At 37.9% G+C, this 21095-nt stretch overlaps 1 protein-coding gene across 2 annotated transcripts in view; it reads left to right on the top strand.

Moving 5' to 3' along the window:
• The window catches only part of LOC121329358 (MICOS complex subunit mic25a-like), a 109320-nt gene that overhangs the window by 63567 nt on the left and 24658 nt on the right, over positions 1-21095 (top strand). For both annotated transcript variants that reach the window (XM_041274928.1, XM_041274927.1), the window contains one exon: positions 12974-13109. In XM_041274928.1, coding sequence (XP_041130862.1) covers positions 12974-13109 — 136 coding nt within the window. The remainder of the gene's footprint in view (positions 1-12973; positions 13110-21095) is intronic.

Genomic DNA, 21095 nt, shown 5'->3' with positions numbered 1-21095 from the left:
AAAAGTAGGTGTTCAGTAAATGACTCTTATAATGACAGGGACTTTGCTGATCTAGCCTGTGCCAGGCAGAATTGCTGCTGATGAACTCAGGTCAAAGTGCTCAAAGAACCATTCGTAATGACTGCAAGCACTATAAACACGTTAAATGTCATTTGCAGCTACAGGAGTGAGTGCACCACTTTTTTGACTGACGTTATCCCCAGTTCTGTGGTAAAATGTTATCAGGTTTTATAGAGGGCGCAAATTGCTCCAGTAAGATTTTTTTTTTTCCATATACAAAAGCTGAAAGTCATTTTCAGTCACAATCAGCAAGTCAGCAGATCTGAGGGATGATAGCTGAGATGCTGACAGGTATTTCCAAACGGTTTCTCGAAGAACACTTTCAAAAGTTCCTGAATGGAATTAGTGATCGGTACAGTAAGAAATAAAATACATTTCGCTGTACTGCAAAGAATAATAAACAGTACATTTATTTATACTTCTCAGAGTGGTGGTTATAAATGTACCACAGCTGCTCTTTTATTCTAAAGAACGTCTGTTGCTTGGTGTGAATTTAGGTATAGATGCACAGTTAGCAGTGCAGTGTGCAAGTTAGTCTCTGTAAAGTTCATACTATGCAGTTTATGTGACAGAAGAGGCATTGGAAGCCAATTAGCAAACCCAGCTTTTGTTTTGCCTTCCAACGAAAGCATTCATTATAAACGGCACCAACTGTCCTGGCTTTGCAAAACCAACATTTATCAACACCACAACAGAATGCAGCCCCATCATCCAACTGCACATACACATGCTGTTTCCTAGCTTCCAACCGCAAGGTCATCCCACTGTAATAATTCTTACAGAATGAAGGAACAGCCATATTAAGCCATGCAATACGTTATTTGGGATGTATTGCACACAAAGGTATGTGCTATTGTCTCAAGAGCCAAGGCTTCTTATCTTATGGTTGGTCCTGTCTTATTCAATATTTTTTACATTGCCAGTCATTCTTTCCAATGGGCAGATGTGGGTATAAGACCTGTATAACTTGCCAAAATCTCTGGAGTTTGCCTACAGTTGGAATTTCAAAGGGGCTTACAGACTTACAGATGGAATAGGAAGCAGAGTGGATTAGTCTAGATTTCATGCCATCTTGCGCCCACCAAACATGTAAAGGCTCTGCTGGTTTCAGGTCTGCCAGTTGTATTTAAAAGGCTTTACAATTGTTCTTATAATGAGAGTCTTTGTTTGTTTGTTTAGTAGTGCTACTATGGTGGTGTTATTAGAAAGGTGTTTGCCTAGAAAATTATTTTTTTCTCAGATATATTGTTAGTCAGAGTGTGTGTTTTGGGTGAACCCTTTGTTATCAGTGTCTATTTCATTCCGCCATCATTATGGACCTGTATGCAAAATTTAAAATGTATCCAACAAGGCAGTTGTAAGTTACATAGTTCACAAGCCTTTATAGTACGGAGCCCGGGAAAAGGACATGAGAGAAGAAAAACATGGGATTGAATATCTTGTGGGAACAATTTAATATCTTGTGAGAACGAGTTAATATCTTGTGCGCACGATTTAATATCTTGTAGGAATGAGATAGTGTCATAGTATTTTGTGACCACGAGGTAATAAGACATGCGCACAAGATATGTATTTTTTTCTCTCTTATCCCACCCCAGGCTCTGTATCACAGAAACATCAAAACATCAAAACAAACTAGAAAATGTCTGAAAACACTAGGTACTAATGAAGAAACTGTAACTGCTGCTAATGTAACGTTGCCAAGGTATGCTTAATCCTTCAACATTTAACTATTTGCCACAAATACATTTAAAACACAGCACTGGCTGCTCATTATCTACCAGAACTTAGTTAATAAAGTAGAGGCTAATCATTTATTAAAGACCTCACCTTCAATTTGCTTCAATGAGCTCAGTGCTGGGTCTCAGGGAAAGGCAATTTTCTGCTTGGATTTTCAGACTCCATTATTAAAAATCCTCTGCTATCAGTACCCTTTCCTCTCTGATGAACGTAGAGTTTATTTTAAATTAAAGTACAGTTTCTTATCTGTCAGAAGAAAGAATTCAGGAACACTATTCATCTTTTTTTTCAGAGTATAATGAAATGGAAAGGCTTGTTTAGTTGTCAAAAATTAAAATCTGATACAGCGCTGCTCTTTTAACAATAATACTTTTTTTTTTATTATTATTATTTTTGTCCAACCGGGCCGTGCTATTTCAGCAGATATGAATTCTAACCGAACATGAAGGCAGTAATGGTTTAATGCGTTTGCACTTAAGGATGTAAGCTTTTAATACTCTTTAATTGAAACGATGGGACTGGCATTCAAATACAATTCGTGGTGTAATTCACAATCCAATTAAGTCAGACGCTGAATATTATTCAAGGTGAAGTGTATTGCAGGGTAAGGCAGCGCAGTGGGTATAGAACTGCAATTCCGAATTACATTTTACAGAAAGAGGTACATTGGTATGCCTTACTTGGGACTACCAGTATACAACAGAGCTGTCAATTGAAATGTTTAAGTGTGCCATCTGCTATCGGGTAAGTATTTGAGCATGCTAGTGTATTTTTTTTTGTTTTCTACTTGGAGTAAATTAAGCGTAAATATCAAGCTTCATATTGCCAAACGTTAGCAATCCAATTAAAAAATCAGTAGTTTATGACACAACGTCTTGTCATTTGTCTGTCTCCTGATGTGACAATGATATGAGAGATATATTGGAAAAGGTAAAGGTTGTAATATTGTTCAGCCTAAAAAAAAAAACAACACACTGCCTCTATATGGCTACATGGAGTCACGTTTATGTCTCGTTGGGAACCAGGTTTAAACACACGGTAACTACAGTGACTCACCTGAGGATTTTAAAAAATGATATAATTCAATAAGTACGTCCCTTATAAGGACACAAGTTTGTGCTCTCTCGATGAAGGCTCTACCATGACTTTTGACAGTGCCCTTGACTTCGGCTCGGGACGCATGACTCCAGTCGCGGTCAACTACCACACGGTAGGGCCTTCGTCGATGGGCACTATCGCTTAAGTAGAGACCCTTTGAACTTCAGAATCTTGAAGCTCTCAATACAATGGTGGCTTTTGAAATGTCCTAATACTTTCCAGTGCAAAAAAATGCATAAATATGTATTTTAAAAATGGATCCCTACGCGCACACACACACACACACACACACACACACAAAACCACTGCAGATATTCTTGCTTGGTAATTGACCACAATCATAGCAATGTGTCCTTAGCTGAAGGTATATGAACTGTGATGTATGTTTCTTGACAGTACTACAGCAGGATTTATACAAAGTAATTGGCTTAAAAGTAATAGTCCTTGCCATAGCCCCACACCAACTATATCATTTCAAAATTATTATCACATCGGCAAATAACTCATTCTTATCATAATGCCTTCCCTAATTGGGACCAGTTTATTTCCCCAGGAGATTTGACAAGAGCTGTTTAAAAAACAAACATGAAACAGAGAATCAAAACCTGCATTTTTCAGTCTTTGGCCTTCTGAAAGTGGACTGAGAAAGCTTCATGTCCAAACTGGAAAAATGCAGACAATTCTAGATTATATCATATTAAGCTTATTAATGGTATATAGATTAAGGATATGGCAAGTTTACTTTTAAAAATATTCTTCATACAACAATATGAGGTAGATTACATATACAGTGCCTATAGAAAATCTACACCCCCTTTCAAAATGTTCACCTTTTGTTGCTTTATAGCCTGGAATTAAAATGCATTAAAACAGGTTTGTTTTTTGTTTTTATTTTTTTGTTTTTCATGTATCTACACATCCTACCCCACAACTTCCAAGTGAAAAAAAATATTCTAGAAATTTGTAGAAAATTAATAAAAAATAAAAAACAAAATAGCTTGGTTGGATAAGTGTCCACCCCCCTTGTAATGACAATCCTAAATTAGCTTGGGTGTAACCAGTCGCCTTTAAAATCAGACACCAAGTTAAGTGGCCTCCACCTGTGTTAAATTGTAATGGTTCACATGATTTCAGGATAAATTCAGCAGTTCCAGTAGGTTTCCTTTGCTGGGTAGTGCATTTCAAAGCAAAGACTCCCTGAGCACCAAGACGCTTTCAAAAGAACAACGAGACAAAGTTGTTGAAAGGCACAGATCAAAATATCAAAGGCCTTGAATATCCCTTGGAGCACGGTCCACCACCAAGACCCTGCCCAGATCAGGCCCTCCAAACTGGATGACCGAGCAAGAAGGAGAGTGATCAGAGAGGCTACCAAAAGGCCAGTGCAAACTTTGCAAGAGCTACAGTCTTTTACTGCCAAGGCTGGTCAAAGTGTGCATGTGCCAACAATATCACAAGCACTCCACAAATCTGGCTTGTATGATAGGGTGTCAAGAAGGAAGTCATTACTCAAGAAAGCCCACCTTGAATCCCGTTTGAAGTATGAAAAAAAAAGATTCTGTTGGCATGTGGCAAAAAGTTTTGTGGTCTGACAAAACTAAAATGGAACTTTTTGGCCTAAATGCGAAGTGTTACCCAACACAGCTCATCACCCAAAGAACACCATCCCTACTGTGAAGCATGGTGGTGGGAGCATCATGTTATGGGGATGTTTCTCATCAGCAGGGACTGGGAAACTTGTCAGGATAGAAGGGAAAATGAATAGAGGAAAGTACAGAGAAGTCCTTGAGGAAAACCTGATGCCCTCTGCAAGAAAGCTGAAACTGGGACAGAAGTTCACCTTTCAGCATGACAGCAACCCAAAACATACAGCCAAAGCTACACTGGAGCGGCTAAGGAACAAAAAGGTAAATGTCCTTGAGTGGCCCAGTTAGAGCCCCGACCTAAATCCAATTGAAATTTGTGGCATGACTTGAAGATTGCTGTCCATCAACGCTCCCCAAGATAGGTGTGCAAAGTTGGTAGAGACCTATTCCAACAGACGCATAGCTATAATTGCTGCCAAAGGTGCTTCCAAGTATTAAGTCAGTGGGGTGGAGACTTATACAATTATGATCCTTCAGTTATGATCTTTTGTATTTTTAAGATATAATTTTATTCTCAATAAAAACTTTTTACCCATTCACAGTGTGAAGTATGGTGTGTAGATAAGTGGGGAAAAAATCCTCATTTAAATGCATGAAACTCTGAGGCACCGACACAACAAAATGTGAAAAAAAGTTCAAGGGGGTGTAGACTTTGTATAGACACTGTAGTTAGTTCATTCGTTTCCCTAAAAGGTACTTCAAAGCAAAGTGTGCAAACTAAATAATTAACAGTTCGATTCTATGTGAATGTGTTACAGTTAATTAAAGCTTAGACTTTCCTTGAAGCTTAGACTTTTTTGTCCGCTGGTTTAGAAACCCAGTCTATTGAAGTGTCTAGTACAAAAGGCTCTCCTCTTTAATCCTACATTAGATCAACCTCAGCAGCCTTGATAGAGTCAACAAACAGCTGCAAAGTCTTCAGTCCTCGGTATAGGAAACAGCGCCCGTCCGCTCTGTCCTCTTCGCTGAATATTTTAGCTACGCAGGTAGCAGGGAACAGTTTCTTTTGGATACTGTGGTTTTTGGTTTTTGGTGTACAGCTGACCCAGACTGGTTTGTCTGATAACTTTTAAGTTTTACAGCTGAGCCTCAGTCTCTTTGCTTGTGGTATTGAGTCGCTTACAGCTTGCCTCCTCTTCTTGGGTTTTTTTTCAGGCAGAGTCCCAGAGTTGCAGCTTTGCTTAGCAGAGTGACAGCACCTTGTTTACCATTTAATGTGGAGCGCAAAATGTTTAGTTTTGCTTTCATGTTTATAGTCTTTTCACTCTGCTGAGTAGCTACTTTCTTGAGGTCATTTGTATATCTTGCCTCTTTAAACTCCCAGTCCTTTTATGTTTTAATGTCCTTTTCCACTGGGACGGGTCGGCAAATGGTGGCCCGCGGGCCAATGACGGCCCATTTGAGGTTTGGTGGAGGCCCCTCTGAGTTTCTTTATCAATGTATTACATTTAAAAAAACATTAATTAGATCCGCCGCTTTGGCACTTGCGCAGCCAGCTTCTGTGTTGTTGCTGGAGTGATTTTCTGACACTGCACACAGTCTGTCAGTGGTTGTTAGGCAACAGTTCCAAGGCACGCAGCCAACATCACGTGGAAGTACGTAATCAATGCTTATGCATTAACTGTATGCGAAGTGCTGAGCCAGCGGAACGACGGAGGTGAAGTTGGCCAAACTAAATCAATTATTTGTTTTAATTTAAGAGAAATGTTTTCTTTTCCCTTGATGGGAGCAAAATGTATAAATACTATTTGCGCACTTATTTTTCGTTGGAGTTTTTTTTTCTTTTAGAAACACAGAAGTAACGGACAGCTAGTAAATGTAAATTAAACCCATTTAAATAGTTATTTATCTTTGCTGTTGCACAGATAAGCACTGTTTGAATTCTGTGTGGTTTTACATTGTGAATTCTGTGTGGTTTAAGATTGTTGACTGAAGAGACGATAGCAGTGGTATAGCGGTAATGCCTTTGTTCAAAGATTTCCATTTTTTTAAAATAAATACAATATAATTGTACTCTATGCTTTGTCCAGTGTGTTTCTGTAAGTTTGTTGGTATTGTGCAGGTATTACAACCTGACAATTGAGTTAGAAATAGTTCTGTTTTGTTGGTGGCGGCCGAGAAGCCGTTTTATGGGCCGCCACAGTGGCCCTAGGTTACGCTGAGGTTGCCGACCCCTGCACTGGACATCACTAGTTTATGTGTTCCTTGCTTCAGAACGATTGTGGTTGAACGTGTGAATTATCTATACATAATTCAACTGTTCTTTCAGCCTAATCCAGCCCAGGCACCACCTAGCCCCGGTCACCTCGTTCAGTAGGTCACATATTTGAGTATGTCTGGAAGAAAGAGGCCTCTTCTGAAGACGCAGCAGTTTGCCCTGTTTCTCAAGACGCACAGTTTCATTAATTATTCCAGTTACATTTGTAATACACATCAATATATTATTATCATATTCAGGGAATATGTCCCACAGTTTTGTGTGTCATGATTTGGCTGATATATTATTGAATATTCTTAGTGCTGGGAATTCATTTTACCACAAGAATTAGATGGGCTGGTAATACATTTAACAAATCAGAATTAACTATCTCCAAAAGAATCACACTGAAGCTCAGTGAGTTCAGAATGGTTTGAAAGATGGAATTATTTCATTTCTGACTAGTGTCCCTGTATGGCCGGAGGAAAGGGGGTTACAATGGATGACACCTTCTTAAATATTCCACCTTCATCCAGTTTTACAGCTGAGGGACGATTGAAGCACAAGGAGGCTTGCCTGAGGTCACTCAGTTGTGGGTCAGTAGCTGAGCTAGGGATGGGGTCCTAGGATTTACTGGCTGTTGCTTCTTTCCCTTGATCACTGAACTACAATGTCTTGTCCCACTCGCCTGGCTCATCTTTAGTCTTTGGGGGTAGAGTGTCATTTTGAATACCTCCCAGAAGTCAGTTTGTTGCTGTCTCCATTGGTTTCATGCTGGTGTCATCGGTTTTAACCTTGTGAGGTTTATCCATTGGCAAGATATGGGAAAGTACAAGTTAGTTGAATCTAGTGTTAAGATGGAATGAGTGACAAATTTGTTTTCCTGGCAAACTATAAATTGCCCTAAAGAAAACAGCAGAATACAATATTCTATCCAAAAGATTTGGGGGCAGTATCTGTTGGAGTGTAGTGCACATGCTCATTTTGTTTATTGTAAATGAGCTAACCACAATTAATGAGTTCAGTTCAGTTACACTCGAAACTCAAATAATTACATATATTTTTAGTACCAGTAATTAATAATTACTAGCAAATAATAGTAACAATCATTCTAAATACACTTGGCGTTTGTCCTTTTCACTAATTCAGTAGATGTTAGAAATGTGAAGATGATTTTCAGTAATTTCTTGCACAGTTTAATTTATTTAACAAACCAAAAACATTTTGTACATTCAACAAAATTAAGTAATTTCCAGGTGTCATAAATAATTCTTAATAAATGGCTGATTTTGTCACTGAAGTAATATAAATTCAAATGCAGTTTATGTTGCAAATATATTTGTTTTTTCAGTGTTGGCTGGTAAAGAACATTTCTGCCCAAGAATTTTGCTCAAAGTCCACAATCCAAGGGATGAGTGAGTGGGTAGCGTGTGCGAGATTGCAGATTGAAGCCCTGACCAAGGCTTTTACCATATAAATTAAAAGAATGATCAGGATGGACACCAGCTCTGCACACTCAACTGTCAGTCTTGTCTCACAGTGCATTCTCCATTCCAGCTTTGTCTCAGGATGGGCTTTGAGTTTTCAGCAATCACTAGCCATAACACCACAGGGGCCAACCCCACAGACATGATTGTGAAAATACAAAATCAATTTCATCATGCCTTTGTCACTGCCATAAGGTCACAAAAGGGTTAACATTGTCATTTAATCTTATTGGAAAAGTCTAGATCGTTTGCGACTAAGATAAATGTCTAATTTATCAAGGGTATGTGCATTGTCGGTAATAAAAAAAAAAAAAAAGCCTGCTTACATATTCATCTAGCTTCCGCCCCCCCCTTCTCTCTCTCTCTCTCTCTCTCTCTCTCTCTCTCTCTCTCTCTCTCTCTCTCTCTCTCTCTCTCTCTCTCTCTCTCTTTCTCTCTCTTTCTGCATCTGTTTCACTTTTCACCACCTCTGCCGACCTCTTCCAAATTTAAATATCAAGAGAACATACAATAACATGATTCACGGCCCACTAATATGTTCAGATTTGTGTATGTGCTGATAACATCAGAGGTTTAAGTTGATGAGATTCCCTATATTAATAAAGTGTGTGTGGTGTGGAGGGATGAGAGTGCAGAGAACTAAATATAGAATTAGGAAATCTGGCATGAATTTAATATCGTGAGCGACTGCAAGTCCCTCCAGAGACTACTAAACTATGTACTGTTATTTCCTACAAAGTGACATGTGGAGAATCTGAATAGTATCTGAAGTAGCTGCCTTTTTCATCTTGAATATCTCAGAAAATCACATTAAATTGGTACAATTGTTTAAAGTTTACAAAGATTTTAAAGAATACGTTAAGTATGAGACACTTTTTCAGTAATGTCTTTTAATATTTAAACTGAATATCTATGTAAAATGCACTAGCTTTCAAGACCACAGATGTAGAAACCAAGGTGCTGGTCCATATAGATGCAGTATGTTGTTGTTTTTTTTTTTTTTTTTTTTTTTTTGTTTTTACCTTTTAAAATGATCAGATGAAAATACATGTGGATCCAGTACCTTTTTGTCTGACAGTCTAGAATTATAGTTTGCAACTGATGAAAAAATTACATATTAAAAATACAAAACTGAAAGATCATAATTGGATAAGTCTCCAACCCCCAGAGTTAATACTTGGTGGAAGCACCTTTGGCAGCAATTACAGTTGTGAGTGGGATAGGTTTCTACCAACTGCACACCCAGATTTGGCAACATTTGACCATTCTTCTTTACAAAACTGTTCATGTTCTTTCAAGTTCCTTGGGGAGTGTTGATGGACAGTAATCTTCAAGTCATTCTACAAACTTTCAGTTGGATTTAGGTCGGGGCTCTGACTGGGCCACTCAAGGACATTTACCTTTTTGTTCCTTAGCCGCTCCAGTGTAGCTTTGGCTGTGTGCTTTGGGTCGCTGTCATGCTGAAAGGTGAACTTCCCTTCCAGTTTCAGCTTTCTTGCAGAGGGCATCAGGTTTTCCTCAAGGACTTCTCTGTACTTTGTTCCATTCCTTCTATGCTGACATGTGCCCCAGTCCCTGCCGAAACATCCCCATAACATGATGCCTCTACCACAGTGATGCCGCTTCACAGTAGGGATGGTGTTCTTTGGGTTTGCGTAACGCTTTGCATTTAGGCCAAAAAGTTCAGTTTTAGTTTCTTCAGGCCACAAAACTTTTTGCCACATGGCTACAGAATCTCCTGAGTGTTTCTTTGCATACTTTAAACGGGATTCAAGGTGTACTTTCTTGAGTAATGGCTTCCTTGTTGACACCCTACCATACAAGCCAGATTTGTGGAGTGCTTGGGATATTGTTGTCACATGCACACTTTGACGAGTCTTGGCCATAAAAGACTGTAGCTCTTGCAAAGTTGCCATTGGCCTCTTGGTAGCCTCTCTGATCAGTCTCCTTCTTGTTAGGTCAGCCAGTTTGGAGGGACTGCCTGATCTAAGCAGGGTCTTTGTGGTGCCATACACCTTCCACTTCTTAATAATCATCTTGACCATGCTCCAAGGGATATTCAAGGCCTTTTTTATTTTTTTTTTTATACCCATCCCCTGATCTGTGACTTTCAACAACTTTGTCCTGGAGTTCTTTTGAAAGCGCCTTGGTGCTCATGGTTGAGTCTTTGCTTTGAAATGCACTACCCAGCAGAGGAAACCTACAGGAACTGCTGAATTTATCCTGAAATCTTGCAAATCACTACAATTTAACACAGGTGGAGGCCACTTATCTTGGTGTGTGATTTTGAAGGCAATTGATTACACCTGAACTAATTGAGGGTTGCTATTACAAGGGTGGTGGACACCCTTGCTATTTCAGTTTTTGTTTTTAATTAATTTTCTACAAATTTCTAGAATATATTTTTCACTTGGAAGTTGTGGGGTAGGATGTGTAGATAAATGAAAAAAAAACAAAAAAAACTATTATTGCATTTTGATTCCAGGCTATAAGGCAACAAAAGGTGAACATTTTGAAAGGGGGTGTAGACTTTCTATAGGCACTATATGGAAGCTATTTCAGGTGAGAAGTGGAAACTGAGGTAAGGAGAGTTCCTCTTACAGGTCCTAACTAGCAGTATTTTCTATCCATCTGCTACTTTGGGGAAGATTCTTTGATGCTCTGAAGCAAATTGGACTCAAGAAATTGACTGCACCTGTTTCAGTTTAATATGTAGACAACTTCCTGAAGTGTTATTGTGGCAAAACACCACTTTGCAATGTGGGACAGCACAATGGGAAGGGTGATAATTAGTATAGTTGGTGGCCTCAAGTGATATTACTACATTATGGTTAAAATAATATAATTCACTTTTAAAGCATTACACAATCTAAATGAAACAGACATTACAGTAATATAAGTTGTGCAAATCTCATTGCAATACATTGGAATATTGCTCCATTTTTTTGTCAGTGGCAGTTCAAAATGGCCCATGCAGTCATTACTCTGGAACAAACTTCCTCTTGAAACAGCAGTATATTGTTCATGAGTATATGTTTTGTATAGGTCAGTATTTTATTCTCTTTATTAAAGGGTACGTGGCTTCAAAATAAAACAAGTTCAAATCTTTGTTGTTATTGCCCTCTTACTTTCTGTGATGTTTTCTGCCTTTCTAGGCGATTCTTACTGCAATTGATCAATGTTTTGATATCTGTTGTGGTGCTTTTACCATTCAGGAGCTGCTATTCAATTCTAGTTGCCTGCCATAGACATAATGGATCGTATGCTAGATCAGCCAATCATCCAAAGTGTCTCTATCAGTAAGCTCCAGCACCACCTAGTACTCTATGTATAGTCTGTATTCCTTTGAATTTAAGACCATTTTTTTAAACCATTTTTTGCTTCTCAAAAATAGCCTGGGTCTTAAATTTGAGTACAGTGTAGTGATGCGTGTATTAAAAGCATCAACAAAAGACGTGACTGCCTGAGTACACAAGCAGCAACGCAACTTACTGCTGAGAAAAGACGAACCAAAACTTTACTGCCCAATCTCGAATCATCCATGACATGCAGGCAGAAGTCATTAGTTTCCTGAGGAATTCAAAAAAGCTTTTACAATTTCAGCGTTTCTAATGAACAATACCAGCTTGGACAGATCGGAAATGCTGATCAGACCCCTGTATTTTTCGACATGCCAAGCAATACTACAGTTCACAAACTGGGAGAAAAACAGGTGTGAGTAATCTCCATATGCATATGTTATATTCTGTTAGTTGGTATTGTGCATACCGTTCTAACTGTTGTGTTTGCAATGCGATCGGTACTGTTATGGTTGCTGGGTTACATATTGCCTGTTGCCATGGAGTGTTGTGTAGTGCTTGCTTTTGCCAGGATGTGTGATGCCGTAAGTGATTGCGGGGTGTGTGTACGACAGAGATGCCATCTTAAAGAGTACGTAAGAACTTTTTATTTTATTGTGTTAAATGTTCTTATGTGTTGCTACAACTGTTTATGTAAGGTGTGTGCATTTTTTAAAATTTTTTAATACATTTTGACCAATGACCCACTCAGAACTACATTTCCCATCACCCTCCTGCTCACATATGTAATTCAGATGGATTTACAAGTGAGCAGGAGGATGATGGGAAATGTAGTTCTGAGAGGTCCGTGCCATACATGGAGGCCATCTTGAGGCAAGGAATGCAATTTAAAAGGTTAAAATGTAAAAAAAAATAAAAAAAAAAAATAAAAAAAATTAAAACAACACACACAGCTTACGTAAACAACTATAGCAACACATGGGAACATGTAACACAATAAAATAAATAGGTCCTAAAGTATCCTTTAAGTACTGTAGTATGCAGCACAGTAAACAAGCTCTGTGGTTAATCTACAACAACACTGTTTCTTGTCAGTTTTGTATGATACAACAGTGTAATTGAGATTGTATCTGGTTTGTTTTATTTTTTCCTCAAATTGAGGGTGGTAAATTCGAGGGCGTCTTAAATTTGAAGGAATACGGTATGTCAGCTTTGCTGATCCAACCTGTTTTATGACAACTGAAGAGCAGCTGTTAAACTCAGGTAAAAGCAATTTGACACAGACAACAAAGATAAATAAATACATGAGTAATATCAACAAGAGACACACAGAATAATTGTAATATGAAGTTTCTTCCTCTTTAAATTCTCCTTAAACATCCTCTTATCTTCAAGGTACTCTGCTCTTCTCTTCATCATTCCCAATGTCAATATATTTCCTTGCAGAAAGAGGAACCTGGAGCCTGTGTGTTCCAACCTGCAGTTGGAGATTCTGCGATGTTACCGGGAGCATCAGCATGAGACCTTGAACTGCTCCGACCTGGCTAGGGAGTACAAGCAGTGCATCAATGCAGCCAAAAAGGTAAGGACTCCATTTTAATTTTTCAACTACCAGCTCACAACCAAAAACATCATGTATTTACTACAGACAAGTATTACATATTAGAAATGAAATCTTGAATATTGCAATAAATGTGTATTGTGGGCTAAATCGCATTATACAGTAATTGCAAAAGGCAGCATGTGGTTGCCTTGTAGCAGTGATGGATTCATTCTAGCATAGGAATATATTATAATGTTCAGAATAGATAAGTAGCAACTATTAGATGTATTTTTTTAAAAGACGATATCGGGGGGGGGGGGGGGGGGGGGGGGGGGGGGGGGGTACTCTTTTGCACACATTTGTTCTTGTTAATGCAGTGTATGATTGAAAGGTAAGTCTCAACAATAATTCATTGATTTTTGATGAATTGTGCTAGGAAATCAAAAGCTTTATTCTTTATATTGCTACAAGTATAATGATACAATGTCTAAAGATGTGTTGGAACAATAGACTAGATATCTGCATTTAAACAAGAGTTTGGGGCTCTGTTGTGTTAATCTATGGCTGCAGTCTTGTGGAATAAGTTTGTAATTTAAATTCTGACAGATATAGCAACCTGAGGGTTGAAATATACACAGAATCCGTAAAAAAGTACATAATTCAAGTAATACATCATGTGTAAAAAATGTATAATCAAGCAGAATACTATGATGGAAAGTGCAAATCTCACAGGAAACAGAAGACTATAGAAGCCTGCATTTTTATAAATGATTTGTATTGCTCCCTTTACACCTTTTTATTGAAGGTACAACCACATCATGCATCAGCATTTACTCCAAGCTGATACATTTAAAGCCAGTGAATCGCTATTGATCATTTAGACCACTCTTGTAGACTGTTGTGGATATTTTAGCCAATCAGAGTGCCAGTTTCACCTCTATTGATGACCTCACCATACTGACCCTCATATCACAAAATAAATACCAAAAACATTGGAGCATACAGCTGTAGTGAAAAGTTTACATACCACAATGGAAATTTATAATTTCTAGAAATTTCACGAAAACATATAATTTTATGAAAAATCCTTTGTGACAAAAGTTTTGCTTTTGTGAACAAGGAAAGTGGTACAATAAATAGATACCATTATTTATTTCAACAGTTGTTTTTGCAAAACACAAAAAATGCTAATTCAAAAGTATTCATAACCTTTGATCTATTGATAGTTTTGTCTACAAAGTGCTAGACATTTCAATATGATAATTTAGAACTTAATGCTAGAAAAGTCTAGAAAATGATGGATTGTTGGTGAACATTCTTTGAGAGTATAAAAGGGTTAGGCATACGATGATTGCTGTCAATACCAATAAGTCAATATGGGAAAATGTAAAGAGCTATCTGAAGACCTTAGGCAGAAATTGATTAATTGTCATAAAGCTGGAGAAGGATACAAGAAGATTTCCAAGCATTTGAATATCCCAAATTCAACTTATGTTTCTATTATCAAGAAGTACAAGACTGATGGTACTGTCACAACGCTCCCTCGGTCTGGAAGAAAGAAGGTTCTTTCACCAAGAACAAAATTCTGAGAATGTCAAAATATTCAAAGTGAATTGGGTGCAAGTCGGACTGGGGTTTCTGTTTCAATCATAGGTCGAGTATTTCATGGTGAAGGTCTTAATGGTCGCAGGCCAAGGAAAAAGTCACTCTTAGGAAAACGTCACAAGGACAATTGCTTAAAGTTTGCAAAATGGCATTTGAATGATGGATATGAGTTCTGATCAAAGGTTTCATTGAGTGATGAAAAAAAAATCAAGCTATTTGGTCACGCTGATAGTCGTTACATTTGGAGAAAGTCTGGTGAGCCGTACAAAGAAAAGAACACCATGCCTACTGTCAAGCATGGAGGTGGTAATATCATTCTATAGGGCTGTTTTTTATCTAATGGCACAGGAAATTTATTTCCAATACATGGTAAAATGGATTCCACAGCATACCAAAAGATATTGGCAGGCAGAAGGTCACTGGTTCAAATCTCACCTCTGCCACTGGCTGACTCACTGTGTGACCCTGAACAAGTCACTTAACCTCCTTGTGCTCCATCCTGCGTATGATATGTTAAATCAGTGTCTTACTGTAAATGACTTTGCATATAATGCACAGTTCACCTTTGTAAAACACTTTGTGCTGGTGGTCCACTATGAAAGCTGCTATATAAAAATAAAGATATTATATTATATTATTGGCCAATCATCTGAAACACAACAGTGAAAGCACACATCAAAATCTACTTAAAGAAGAATAAAACCAAGGTTCTGGAATGGCCAGGTCAAAGTCTCGATCTAAATCCATTTGAGAATCTTTGTTACGAGTTGAAGAAGACTGTGCTGCATACCAGCATACCTTGCAACAGTGTGCATTAGATTATTTGTTCAACCTTCATTAACCCTGTAGTCAGGTTAAAGGGAAATATGGCCAGACCAGGGTTCAGCTTTGTGTTTTAGTCTTTGAAAGACTGCCCTTGGATATCTGGAAGAAAGTAGACAGAACCGAACCTCAGTTTAATTTTGGGAGAGACACAGTGTTGGCTAATTGATTGAGCTCTTTCTAAGAAAGAAGAGTGTCCTCCAACTCAGAATATGATTCTTGTTGGTCACTTATCCAAGCAGTAACCAGTTCCAAAATAGCTTAGCTGAAAAGTCCTAGGTGGAAACCATACATAACTTTAGACCTCAAAGGCTATGCAATCTAGAGCTCTCCAATGAATATTAGATTGAATGTGATGTCGGGGTCTCAGTTAGGAGAATTCTCCCCTTTGGGCCGTAACTCAACCAGGTATCCAGCATTGTTTGCTTGATTCACCCTTGATTGATTCTAACCTTGATTAAAATATGTTGTCAGACAGTTGGCTAAAAAGTAGACCCTGTTTTGTAAGTTGGGTTTAGTAATATTTTACCAATGAGCATAACAAAACGACTGGTGCTTTGCAGCAGGGCAGCCCGGTTGATAAGTAAATTCACATTTCGAGTTTTTGTAAATTCTGAAAGTGCTGGAATAACTGGCCCCGGTTCCACAGGGGATTCAGTGATGAGTGATAAATAAAATAAAAGAACAATATTACTTGTTTTTTTCTTCTTCAAAAGGCAGTGGTTCATTTCTGGGGGGAAAAGGGGTTCTGATAATCTTTATGTGATGTACTCTCTGCAGCCAGCCTCAGTAGTACAAAGCTTTTGAAGTGATATGAGGTTTCTCATTGAGTAATTCTAAGCAGAGAGTCAGCACTCTCTTCCCTGTGTAATGCTTAGATACTGTCTGAACTGTGTCTTAGCTCTGCAGGTTTCTGAAGTAATTTAAAGAATAAAAGACACTGACTTTGTGTTATCAGACTGATAGATGCTTTTGACATCCTCAGTGTTGCACAAAGGGGATGCTGTTCAGTGGCTACAGCCAAAAAAACTGATGCTTGGAATAACAGTACAATACAAAACCAGCTTAGAGCTCAAAACAATAAGCAGCTACCAAACCAGGTTTTTCATGACAAACCATCTACCTTTATAGTTTCCAAGCGGGACAGTATTTATTTATTTATTTATTCGATATATGGTGGTGAACACTGATGAAAGCATGAGGCAAAATGTTAGGGTACTTGTCTTTGCGGGTTGATTTGATCCCCCTAAGAATATGGGTTTGATACAATCCAGATGTATTCCCTTGTAATGCAAAACGCTCTGGCTTCGTCACATCAATCTTAATTTTAATCTTAAATTTCTTAATACGAATTTATGACAATGGTTAGACAAAATATTATATCAACAAAATATTAATAAGTTTTGTCACATAAAGTATGACATTTTTGGCATTGATAGGGATACATAGGCATTAATCAAAGGTCGAGGAACCCAGCAAAACACATTGAAGTGGTTTACAGCGTTGACCTGAAGCATTTTCCTTCCTGTTCCTGAGTTTCCTGAGAATCGAATAATATTTACGTAGCTCCAGTCAAATAACGAACCACTTAAAAATATAAAACCATGTTCCATTATTTTGATAAATAATGTATGAGATAGCAACAGTATTATCAGGTTGTTCTGAAAACACAACACCTTAGGGCTTCTGTTGGAACGAACCTCTTACACTAGCAAATGGTTAACAGAAGCAAATTCTACGTGTTCTATTCTAAATAGACAGATGGGTAGATACACATTCTAAATTATGCACATGAGTGTACCTTTTCATTTGATGAGCCCTCCAGCGTGAAGAGCAGGGCCAGAAATGTATTCTTTTTTTATAATTACCTTCTTAAAATTGGAATTGGACTTCATTTTGGAATTAGACAACACTATACCGTAAATGAAAAGTTACTGTTGCTTCCTGGTACATAGTCACTGTAGTGTTGCCTCAGTCTGACTATGTTGTAACTATGGCAAAGGCTTTGTCACAAATACAGGAATCTCCATGTAAGGTAGATATTATTATTGTTCACAAAAATTGTTATTGAATGACCCCCTGCCAAATATTTCAATGTTTTATAGCTGCCAAGATATCGACATCTAAATTGTGAGTGTGACTTTGATAAGAATGGAATAGTTTTGTAAGGCAGAGAACAAGCAACAATGTGGACATCCATTATAATGAGATATGAGAGTTAGTTGATAAAGATAAAAATAATAAACATTAAAGCTTAATATTCTACGCTAGCTACAGACATATATAAAAAGGATGTTGGACAAGTGTGACAAGGAGAGCTGCAGGCTTTTATCTCAGTGACCATTTCCGAATTATCCATACATTAATCAATTAACTCTGGAGATGGTCACCTTCTGCACGAGTTTTGTTAAGGTGGGGCTTCACCATCCACGCTGCCAAAGAGGAACAACCACGGCTTTTTCGCCGTCACATTTAAACATAAATAATAACAAAACATTGTATTTTAAATAAACAAAATACATTCAAATCATACAACGACAACCCCTGTTCCCAAACAATACATTCTTTTAAATAATAATACAGCAATAGATTTTTAAACTTACAGTAACAAGTCACCCGTGCTTAATATGCAACACATTTATTTACACGTAAGGCTTTGCCCCGCCCTCTATTCATGTGCAGGGCTTTTCCTCCAGTCACATGTTACAACAGTCTTATGTGTCCTGAATTCAGATGAGAAGTGCAGTTGTGGAGAATCGTAAAGGACGCCCAAAAATGGAAGGTTGTTTAAAATGACAGATTAATGAAGCTTACATGGTATAGTGAGAAACTGTTAGTTGGGGCAAGTTTGCTTGTTGTTGAATCAAAAATAGGCGTTGACAGATAGCAGCTGTGAATGCACCTGTATTTGTATAATCCATCTTCTCGGAACAGGTATCTTTACTCAGTACAGTAGTTTGGTTTGATGATCCCTGTGAAAGACATAGACAGTATTATTATTATTATTATTATTATTATTATTATTATTATTATTATTATTATTATTATTACCATTTAAATTTAAATGTATGCTTCAATTTGGAATTAGACAATGCTGTACAAAAGCTGCCTCTGCTTCCTGTTACCTACTCCCTTTATGGGTTGCACTCCAGTGGTCCTGCTGAAATCCAACTATGTGACCTGCAGTGAAAGAACCAGGATGCAGCAGTTTATCGACTGTTGTATTTGAAATATGGATTGTGTGTGGTGAGTGGATACAGGTGAGTGCAGTGCAGAGCAGATACAAAACAGGCAGACAATGATTTCCAGGTGCAAGGGTGTTTATTGAGATTTTTACAATGTCCAGAGCCTTAAGGCAAACACCTGTAGATAATAATTGCTGGAGTAATACAGCAGCGTGTATCACTTGGTAAGTATAATCCCTTGGGTTTGACTCATAACTAGAAGTCCAGTTTTACACATACACCCACACTAAACACAAAACACAAACACAGTTTTTAGTAACAGTGAATAAGTGCTAGTGGTGTAAATACAGTTCTCTGTGAAATGCAGGGGTGAAAGTGATGTCCGGGTTGATGCTGGCTTGCGCTACAGCTGTTACTGGTAGTCTAGTGAAGACAAACAACAGTTACAACCAACACTAACAAACACAAGACAAACACTCCCGGTTTTTTAGTAATAGCATAGTTACCTTTTGGGTTATATCCAACCATTTACAAAGGGACAGATTACTTTGCTACGACCCCTATTTATACCCTCCATCATGACGCCTTGGTTAACAAGCGCATCCACTTCTCCAATCTGCGGATGCCACGCCATTTCCCGGCCGGGTCAATGAGTTTGGGGATAAATTGTCATGCGTTTTAGTCCAGGGTACTCTGTTCCTTTTACATAGTGCCCTCACAGGTCAGGAGGGAGATCTAACACCAAGAATCATTCAGTCTGTGTTCACAGGGTGGTAGACCTAAGAGAAAGGCCAGAGCTGTGTCACACACTTACATAATTCTCTCTCTCTCTCTCTCTCTCTCTCTCTCTCTCTCTCTCTCTATATATATATATATATATATATATATATATATATATATATATAAAGTCAGTCAGCCGACGAATCATTAATGCCACGATAAGAGCACATGTATTAATTTATAAATGGGAAGCCCTGTTCAAGGTTTTGTTACTCCCTAAAAATACATTTCCCAATTTGAAACCTTGACGGCTAATTGTTTTCTGTATTTGTTTTCTAAAATACAATTCAATGTTGATTTACGAAAATAAAGTCTCATTTTTTCCCAGATGTATCATATCAACATTTTTCTTTTTCTTTCAGAACATTTCTCTCTTATTATATGCGTTCCTGAATATTTTAAAACTAGAGGCTGACACATAGTACATAGTCAAGAAAACTTTGCAGGAAAAGCTTAGTGGTATTAACACCTTACTTAAAAAATAAATAAATAAATAGTTATATTCTTATTAAATATAGTAGTAAGAGTATCTTCAAAATGATGTATTGTATTTTATTTGTGTTGAACAAGTTGAATTCTCCAGAGACCATATCCATCCTACAGCTCCACAGTATTGTCTTCCTTCGATTGTTCTTCAGTCTTGGTTTATTTCTGTCATTTCTGATTACATCTCTCCCATCTGGCTTGGAATTGTCTTACTCTCTCTCCAACCCCCTGTTATTAGAGTCCACTGCGCTGTCCGTCAGGACACAGTTTGTCAAATTACTGAGTACATTAGCTTCGATCGCTCCTGTAACCGCACAGTGAAATTTTACCAGTCCCAGGCTAACAAGCCCATCTGAAGATTTTCAGATTTATTAAATTGTAAAAATAGCAGGTAGCTGAGTTCTGACAGCCTAAGGACTAGATGTAGGAGCTGTGTGTTCAGTCCAGGCTCCAGGATGAGATGCACTGCTTCATGTGTCAGTCTGTGTTGCATGATGTTTCAAAGAACTTTTGCCAGAGATGTATATGAACTCTACAGGACGGTAGGAGTTACTTCGCTTGTTCTCAGTTTTAGTCATTTAGTAAAACAGTTGCGCAATCCTCATTTCCTGCCTCTTGACAATGTATTTGGTGGGTAAGGGGTAGAGCATATATAGAACATATTTTGACATACTAATTGTGTCATTCCATGACAAACATGACAAACCATCTCAGAATGTGGTGAAATTATTAGGACATACTATAATCTTCCAAATCTTAGTTATTTGTAGGAATATGGTGCATGTATGCTGGAAAAAAAAAAAAAAAAAATCATGTTTAAATGGTTCTGTGGTCTTTTTCAGTAAATGGGGTGAGTGAAAACTCAAAACACTGCTAGGAAAGTGTGGTTTGTCATGAAGGCCAGAATGCTGTGTACAAGCAATAGTTGCAGCCAGTAGCTCTATCTGCTTTTTAACTTTGGATCTGGAAGCTGCAACGTTGAGAAGAAACTGAAACGCTGACTGTAAGACTCTAATCACTTACTAAAGCTTATACCCAGTAGGACATTTGTTTCATGCCGTCCTGACACCCGTTAGCTGAAGTCCAGCACATTTTAAAAGTAGAGAAATACGATTCAACCAGACCTGGCTTAATATGTCCACAAACA

Source organism: Polyodon spathula, chromosome 16, assembly GCF_017654505.1.
Source record: "Polyodon spathula isolate WHYD16114869_AA chromosome 16, ASM1765450v1, whole genome shotgun sequence".
In the NCBI taxonomy this organism is placed as follows: Eukaryota; Metazoa; Chordata; class Actinopteri; order Acipenseriformes; family Polyodontidae; genus Polyodon; species Polyodon spathula.
The sequence above is the reverse complement of the archived record's forward strand: the minus strand, read 5'-3'. Positions and strand labels throughout refer to the sequence as shown.